The 8,885-nt window shown below is 46.5% G+C and overlaps 1 protein-coding gene across 1 annotated transcript in view; it reads left to right on the forward strand.

Annotated features, from left to right (window-relative positions):
• Positions 1–8,885, forward strand: part of DYNLRB2 (dynein light chain roadblock-type 2) — a 13,291-nt gene that overhangs the window by 2,747 nt on the left and 1,659 nt on the right. The window contains exons 2-4 of the mRNA XM_045293861.1: positions 1,306–1,379; positions 5,233–5,247; positions 7,380–7,441. Coding sequence (XP_045149796.1) covers positions 1,306–1,379; positions 5,233–5,247; positions 7,380–7,441 — 151 coding nt within the window. The remainder of the gene's footprint in view (positions 1–1,305; positions 1,380–5,232; positions 5,248–7,379; positions 7,442–8,885) is intronic.

Here is an 8,885-nt window from a genome sequence, read left to right on the forward strand (position 1 = left end):
GTTTTGTTTTAACAGAAGGGATAGCTTGTCCGCTTCAGAGGTAGCAGAATCTAATACATGGATGTCTGACACTCAGAAAACACCTTACCCAGTGTGGCAAGGGAGTGGGGAGGAGTTCCCAGGGTGTGCCCACAGTAAGTGCAAGAGGAAATGGTCTTTTGACTAAAGCAGCATAATGTTCACCTGTGTGATGTTGAAAGAACAATGCATATCACAAACATGCATCTCCAGGGACTGCAGACGGTGGCAGACCATCTCCTGATAACCCAGTTGTGAACAGCATGCAGGTTTTAAAAAGATGGTTCTTGAATTTCGCATCTCTAGGTCTGAGGCAAATAAACCTAGTAGAAGAGAGTCTACACACAAAAGATTCATTCGGAAAGTTTTGAAGCCCAGTCATGGGGTTTCAACATAATCATTCATGGCTGAATGTTTAGTTTGCCATGTAATCCAAGCTATAGTTATGCTTCTATGGAATAGTCTATCAATGGACTCGCAGTTAGGTACCATTCAGGACTGATTCATAAAGGAACAGACAGTGGGCTCCTGTGCTGCTGTTCTCCAAAGATCAAAGGGCTATCCATGTGGAAAGAACAGACCAATCCGTCCTGGAAGAAGCACCGCCAGAGTGCTCCTCAGAGGCCAGGATGGCAAGACATCATCTCACATACGTTGGGCATGTCATCAGGAGAGACCTGTCCCCGGAGAAGGACGTCCTGCTTGGTCAAGTAGAGGGGCAGCAGAAAAGAGGAAGACCCTCAACAAGATGGATGGACACAGTGGCTGCAGCAGTGAACTCCAGCGTCGCGTGGTGCAGGCTCAGGCAGTGCATGTCGTTCTCTGTGAGCTGGCACTGACTCAGGGACACGTAACCCCAACCGCATCATGTGCACAAGGAATTCACTAATGGGGCCAGAGAACATGGAGCAACAACGTGTGGAGATGATCTGGCATAGATGTCTGCTGGGAAGAACGTTTTTTATACAAAATTGAGAGAGAAGAGAAGGGGAGGAAGGAGGGAGGGTAGCAAGAAGTGATAAAATGGAAAAGAGCTCTTATGAGGTGGCAAGTTCTCTGCTTCTAAAAGGCTCAAGCCCCTGAGACATTTCCCAGGGTTGTATACCCAGGAGGTCTTGTGTGGCCTTGTCTGTAGGACTTGACCATTTTAGAACTCTCTTCCAAATCCCTATGATGGTAGAGTCCAGTGCGTTGGTGTACAGAGGTAAGGAAGTGGGTGTCTTTGGACACTGTGTTTGGGCACCCGAGACCCTTTTGTTTCCTGAGCTTCTTGTCTTTCAGACAGAGGTGGAGGAGACGCTGAAGAGGATCCAGAGTCACAAAGGGGTCATTGGAACCATGGTCGTCAATGCGGAAGGTAAGTCTTCCCCAGGCTGCCTTCTCCACAGGAAGAAGCTCACCAGGCATGAAGGTGTGTGTCGCACCAGGTGTTGAGACAAACATCTTAGAATTTACATTCAAAAGCATCTTTAGTCTGCTTTGGCTACTGCATTTGTTTACTGAACATTTCTAAAAAAAAGTGTGCCACGCACTTTGCAAAGAGCTAGGGATATAAATATGAACACGGCATGGCATATACTTAACGGATATTTCTAAGGAACACTATACATTGTCTAATTGTTTTTTAACTTTGGTCAACTCTCTACCAACATCTTAGGAATGCCAATAAAACTGTTATTTCAGGTAAGGAGGAGACTATGGTTGTGGGCAGTTGAGTTTTGTTTAAACCCTATGAAGGGTACAGAATTTTGTCTTTATTTTAAATTCATCTTTTAATGTATTTCATGAACATTAATGCAATTCCATTTGAATATCATCCTCAGGATAGCTTCTGGAGGTATTGTATTCGAAGGATCAATACATTTTCAATGAAAAAAATCTGTCGACCTACCAAAAATTTGCTTGCGTTGTCTGTCTGTCTGTCTGTCTGTCTCTCTCTCTCTCTCTTTCATCCTTATTAAGAAGCCACATAACATTGTCTTGGGCACACGGCCCCCTTTTTTCACTCTGATGGAGACCTCTTGAGGGCTCCTGTTGGAGACCTTGATTTCAGTGACAATTCAGCATTTGTAAAGGCAAGAGATGCCACAAATCCCAGAGCATTCCCTTGGAAGGCAGAGTAGCCACTCCATGATGTCCATGGCGCCACCACAGAAACAGCCTGTTACCGCCTAGCGCTGGGACCCAGGATCCCCACCCCGTCTCCTCCTGTGGCACCAACCGGCCAGTCCACATTGATGGGGCAATCCTACTTAAATGCTGAGTTTCACTTCCTCATCCATAAACAGGGAGAACAACCTACTACTCTGGGTGGTGGTGACAATTAAATGAGATAATAGTTGCCAAGTGCACCATGCCTGACCCTAAAGAGAATTAGAGTGAAAAGACTGTGGGTGTGGGGAACTTGTCATTGGTCTGTTATGGAGAAAACACTGATGTGGCTACAGAGAATAAAAAATGATTCATTATTCAATGGGTGATCTATTTACTTATTTATGCAATAAAACTCAAACAAACTCACTGACATCCAGTCAATTCCAACTCATGGTGACTCCATGGGACAGGATGGAACTGCCCCCTGTGGGTATCCAAGACTACGTCTTCACAGGAGTAGACAGCCTGGTCTTTCTCCAGTTGAGCTGCTGGTGGGTTCAGACTTCTGACCTTGCAGTTAGCAGGACAACTTCACCACTATGCCACCAGTGCCTGAAAAATATCCTTACTCTTTGATCTGTAGTTCCACTCTTGGGAATTCAATCTTAAGGGAGCGGTAAAGGAATGGTTTTGGATCTCAGGATACTCACTGAACTCTCTCTCTCTCTCTCTCTCTCTCTCTCTCACACACACACAGACACACAGAGAACCATCATAGTAGAATAAACAAGTCCCAGTATCTCACCAGGAAGAGCACTTTTAAAGTCAGTTACAAAATATTTACTTGACAATCCATGAAGCTATGTAAAATGCTGAGAAATATTTAGTCACAGAAGACCGCTCACAATCTGAGATGAAAAAAGCAGGCAACAAAACAGAAGCCAGAGCATTCTAATCACTTCTGCAGCTGGGCGCACCTAGCCGCTCAGAAAAGCAGGGTGCAAGAAAAGAGGAGGGGGGGCTCTGGTGAGTCCCTGTAGCGGGGGATTAAAAGCAACTCTCCTTCCCTTCCCCAGGTTTCTCAATTCACTCTCCTCCCCTCCAAAGGCAAGAAAGTTTCTCCGTAATGTCCATTAAGCGTCTGCTAATTAATCTCTACTAGGCTATGACTGTGGGCATTTGCCAGAAATTCTCGAGACTCATAGTAGTTACCTGACATCCAAATTAATCCATGCCCCCGCACCCCCAAAATCATCAAGATGCACTTATTCTTATGGTCACATTATTGCTAACCGGAGTACATGACAGGGATAGTTATGAATCATCCCTCCCCCCCAAAAAATATCCAGCCCAAACCTGCGTCATGAAGTTGGTAACAGCACTATAGAACTGAGTAGCACTGCCCCATGGGGTTTCCAAAGCTGTCTTCTTTGCCAAACCCACAGAGCCACTGGTGGGTTTGAACCTCCGACCTCTCACAGCTAGTCACTGTGCCACCAGGGCTTGGTTAGTAATAGCATATGGCCAAAGACGAGCGACCAGAGTATAACCAAATGTGCGTGGATACGCACTGTGGCCCACTTGGTGAAGATGGGCATGCGTGATGAAATTTACTACCGAGAATGTTCAACCGAGACACTTACTTACGTTTCTTGTTCTCTCCAAGTGGCGTTTGTCTACTAAATCGAGGCCAATGACGGTGACAGATTCTAAGACTTAATTCATGGTTGCGTAGGGCTCGGCCGTGCGTCTGTGTGTAGATCACATCACATCTGACATGTTAATTACACTCCTGTGGTTTCAGTGTCATTGAAACATGAACATCCTATGTGTGGCTAGAAAAGCAGATGTCGTCCTTGAGCGCAGTACTGAAGGGCATTGCTGTTCACTGGATTAGGCTCATTGTTAGCGTGGACTTCCCACTTAGAGGACCATTTGTTGCTTACAACCCAACCTCACAAACTTGGCCCATGTTGAGATCACCAGGGGATCTGGTGAAACTACTGCCCTCAGGCTCCATTTGCAGCCTAATCAATCAGCCTCTCTAGCAGGAGGAGCCCCAGGATCTGTGGTTTCCCCAGATCTCCGGGTGATCCCAAAGATCGGCCAACTTTGGGGACCTAGGACACACAACATGGCAACACTGATCATTGAGTTGGATGCATATGTTTGCCCACCCCTTGAAATAACATACATGGCATACGTACATAACCACTGCTGTCAAGGCAATTCCAAGTCTTAGAGTCCCTGTGTAGGGTTTCTAGGTTGTAAATCCTTCAGAGAACCAGTGGCTTCACCTTTCTCCCTCGGAGCTGCTGGTGGAGTTAAACCACCGGCCTTATGGTTAGCAGTCCAATGCCTATCCAGCAGTACTACCAGGGCACCTGTTTGTTTCATATTTGCATCATGCTGGCAACTGTAAGAAGCCAAATGGATAGATGGATATAGAGAAATAATACATTCATATATACATGCTTGATTTCTGTTGGCCCTTAATATTAAGTACTCTCCATATTTCTAATCCACCATCATTTGAATTTCATTCGATTTTATCAGGCAGGCCATCAATCAATTTGATTTTTGAAGCACAATCTGTTTGCCCAAGTACCAATGAACAGTCAAAGATGACAAATGGAAATGATGAGAACCAGCTTGCCAGGCTGATAGAGTCAGGGCCAGAAAGTTAGCAGGGCCCGTCTGAAAACACTCCCACTCTCTGTCCAGCTCGTCTGTGTTAGGTCTTGATCCCACACTCACACACCTACGAGGGGGCTGAAGAAAGGTGGCGGGAAATGAAATTGAAAGGTAGTGGGATTTCTCCCCAAGCTTCTCGAACCCCCATCCTACAAATGAGCCTTCTTACACACCCCCAGAATAGTCTGTGGCCTTGTCTATAAGAGCCAAAGACTACACCGTCAGTCACCAACAGGAGGCTCTCCGTTGGGACCACCCATCCACTCATTGGACTATTATGCAGTTACCAGAAAGAATGGTAGCTTTCTGGATTATTAAATGGGATAATCCCCCACGTATGTTAAGTTAGAAAAAATTAAAGTTCAGACTAGCGAATGAAACTCTTAGGGCAAAGGAAAAAAATTTACAAACACACATACTCAATAGACCTCTGAAGAGTGAGTGGCAGCCTCTCAGAAGAGGTAGTGGGTGACTTTTAAACCATGTGCTGAAATGACTTCTCAAGAAATTATTTTAAATTTGATCCCCAAAAACCCCTCCAACCCTCACTGCCACCAAATCACTGCCGACTCATACCGATCCCCTGCGGGTTTCTGAGACCGCATCTTTTTACAGCAGTAGAAACCCAGTCTTTCTCCCATGGAGCTGCCAGTGGTTTTGAAGGCCCAACGGTGCGGCTCGCAGCCCAACAAGTAACCATTACACTACCACGGCTCCATTTACATTTGCCAGCATGATGCAAAGCAAGAGCCCAATACTATTTGCTGATTTTTATTATTATTAAGCATCTAACATGGTGGCATAGTGGTTACACACGGGGCTGCGACCCCCAAGATCTAAACAATGTCTGAACAAGATTTCTTGTTTAGACTTTGAGCAATGCAGGGCTCTTATAAGGGAGTCACTGTTTCAGATGCAAAATAAAATGAACCGAGTGTCCAAGGCATGTCCAGCAAAGGCTGGGTGTTTGCACTTCTGCCATCCAGCGAGTCAAACATACAAGACCTGCCACCTGTCCATCGGGTGTGAAAGAAAGAACTTCTGCCCTCCGCTGCAGCAATGCCCAGCCAGTGATGGTGCAGGAAGTAACAGCCGGTCCTTCAAACCTGTCCTCGCTGAATGCTTTTCTCTATCAAAGCCACCCTCTGGTTTGATTTATTGAGTAGCCCTGGTGGTCTAGTGGGTTAAGAGTCAGGCTTCTGACCCCAAGACTAACCATTCAAAACCACCAGCCACTCTGTGGGAGAGAGATGGGGCTTTCTACTCCCGTGAGGAGTTTCAGTCTTGGCCACCCCCAAAGGCATTCTACCCCAACGTGCAGGGTTGCTATGAGTTGGAATCCACTTGGTGGCAGTGAGTGTATTTTTGTTGTTGTTGTTTATTGGTTTGCTTGTTTGTTGGCAAGACTTGTACCAGAGATCACCCAGTGGCCTCCTGGGACAGAGTAGAACTGGCCCTGTGTTGTTTCTGAGACTGTCACTCTTGACCAGCATTGAGATCCGTGTCTTTCTCCCACAGAGCGGCTGGTAGTTTCAAACGGCCAACCATAGAGTTCACCGTCCCAACAGTCACCACTGTACCACATGAGTTGCAATCGACTCAGGGGCAGCGACTTTGGGGTTTTGTTTGCTTTGTGTTTTTTGTTTATCTTCAAGGTAGTGATTTTCTGAACAGAAAAAAAGACATTTGTCTGTTTCAAAGCCAAAATCGAGGGTCTCAACATATGTCCTCAAAGACTGTGAAGATCCTCGCCTTGGGCCCTTGGACTTGAGTTAGACTGGACTGGAATGCCTTTTTGATATAAAATTACACCTTGATGAAAAAGTTCTTCCTTACACATCAAAAAAAGAAAAGGAAAATCATGCAAGACCCTAACCGCGTGCAGTGAGTTCACCCTTGGGTGCTCCATCCAGCTCAGTGCTTCTGGGCCTGCATTTTCCCCAGGTGACCCAAGAGCCATGGCTGACTCTGACCGCTCTGCCTGGAATCTGGTACCTAAGGGATTGCACAGCCCTCCCAAACGCACTTTCACCTGTCCTTCCGAATCAAAGGCACAATTGCCTGTCAAATCCCTGCAAAGTCCCTCGGCCGAAGGCCATCTCTGATTAGGTAGTCAATCTGTCCAGTACCCAGGACCTCGCCAGGCACAGAAGAGCCCTGGTAAGTGTCCACTGAACTGAACTGAGAGAGATTGATCTGAACTGAATTGAATTATACGTGCATATGTGTCTGGTGAGAATTTTTTTCAGCTAAATTAATAGGTTCTGTTTTAACCTCGTCTCGTGGAGCAAAAGAGCAGGCAAGTAGCCCCATTTAATAATGTTTAACCAAGAATGAATGCCAGGCAGACGCGCCGCAGCTTTATTGTATTATGCTAATCGGCAATTGAAGGCTTGAAAATTACCATGCAAGGAGTCAGGAAGAAACCCCCCAAACTCCTTGGATGCGCTCTCCTGCAGGCCTGGGAGAGCCTCTGTCTCTCTGGCCTTAGGGTAGAAGAAAGGCCACCAGAGTTCTAGCATTGTTAAAGACAGGATGTTGAGAGGCTGGGGGGGGCGGGGGGGGGGCCGGAGGTTGCATAATGATGGGCTAACATTATCACAGTACACTGCTGTACTGGTGCACAACTTCCAAATGAATCATGCATTAAAATGAGGATCGCAGGATTGAAGCGGGGGAGGGGGACAGTGGGGGCAGGGATGACAAACAATCTAACAATGCAACATTAGGAGATGAATTATATTATGATATAGCCCTAAAAGGAGCCCTGTGGCACAGTGATTATGCATTGGGCTGCGATCCACAAGGTCCTCAGTTCGAAACCACCAGGCTCTCCACCAGAGAAAGACGGGCTTTCTAGTCCCGTCAAGAGTTACGTCGTCGGAAGCCCACAGGCCACTCTCTCCTGCCCTGTCGGACCGCTGTGAGTCAGACTGACTCAATGGCAGTGAGGTTGGTCTCTTTGGTTAGAGCCATCAAATGGTCAGCTGGGCGGCTCTTTACAATAACGTTGGGCCCACTGAATTGTACACAGGACAGTGTTGAATTGGCACAGGTTGTGTTATCCCAGGGTTTGCAACAATAACAAAAGATACTGTGGGTGGTATTTTTATCAACAAGGAATGCATGTGTGCTACACATTAAATGATTTTTAAAAAGCCAGTAGTCATATTGACAAATATAGTTTAATTTTAGCTGTCTTTGAAAATCTGTGTAGCAACAAAAAAGACTGGGAGGAAATCAACTAAAATTTCCACCAATATATGATAAGCACCCATCATGTTTTCTCCCCCTTTGCAATTAGATTATGTTATCATTTCACACCATCAAGCTCCCCAAGTCCTGGTGGTGGTGTCAGATGCCCCTGGGTCGGCTCTGCCTCACCGTGACTCTGTACAGCAGGAAGAGACACCCCAGCCCCCCGCCAGCCTCCCCATTGCTCTCCTGTTGGAGCCCATGTGGCAGCCAGTGTGTCCGTCTGTCTTGCTGAGGGCCTTCCTCTTTCTCACTGCCCCTCTCCTTGACCCAGCATGATGCCCTTCCCCAGGGACTGGTCTCTCCTGACAACAGGTCCAAAGTACGTGAGACACAGGCTCACCATCCTGGCTTCTAAGGAGCATTGTGACTGTCCTTCTTCCAAGACAGTCATATATGTCCTTTTGGCAGGCCATGGTACTTTTTGAAAAATTATTATTAGATACTTTTATTGGGGGCTCTTATATCCCTTATCACAATCCATACATTTCATCCAGTGTGTCAAGCACATTTGCACATATGCTGCCATCATCATTTTCAAAGCATTCTCTTCCCACTTGAGCCCCTGATATCAGCTCCCCATTTCTTCCAACTCCCTCCCCTGCCCCACCCTCCCTCACAAACCCTTGATAAATTATAGATTATTATTTTCATATCTTACATCATCCTCCGTCATCCCTCACTCACTTTTCCGTTGTTTGTCCCCCTGGGAAGGGTTATGGGTTGATTCTTGTGATCGAGTCCCCATTTCTCCCCCTACCCTCCCCGAATCCTCCTGCTAGCTCTAATCTCCTTGTTGGCCCTGGGGATGTTATGATCCTGGA

Source organism: Echinops telfairi, unplaced genomic scaffold, assembly GCF_000313985.2.
Source record: "Echinops telfairi isolate 266 unplaced genomic scaffold, ASM31398v2 ScPeMD7_2291;HRSCAF=2852, whole genome shotgun sequence".
Taxonomy (NCBI): Eukaryota; Metazoa; Chordata; class Mammalia; order Afrosoricida; family Tenrecidae; genus Echinops; species Echinops telfairi.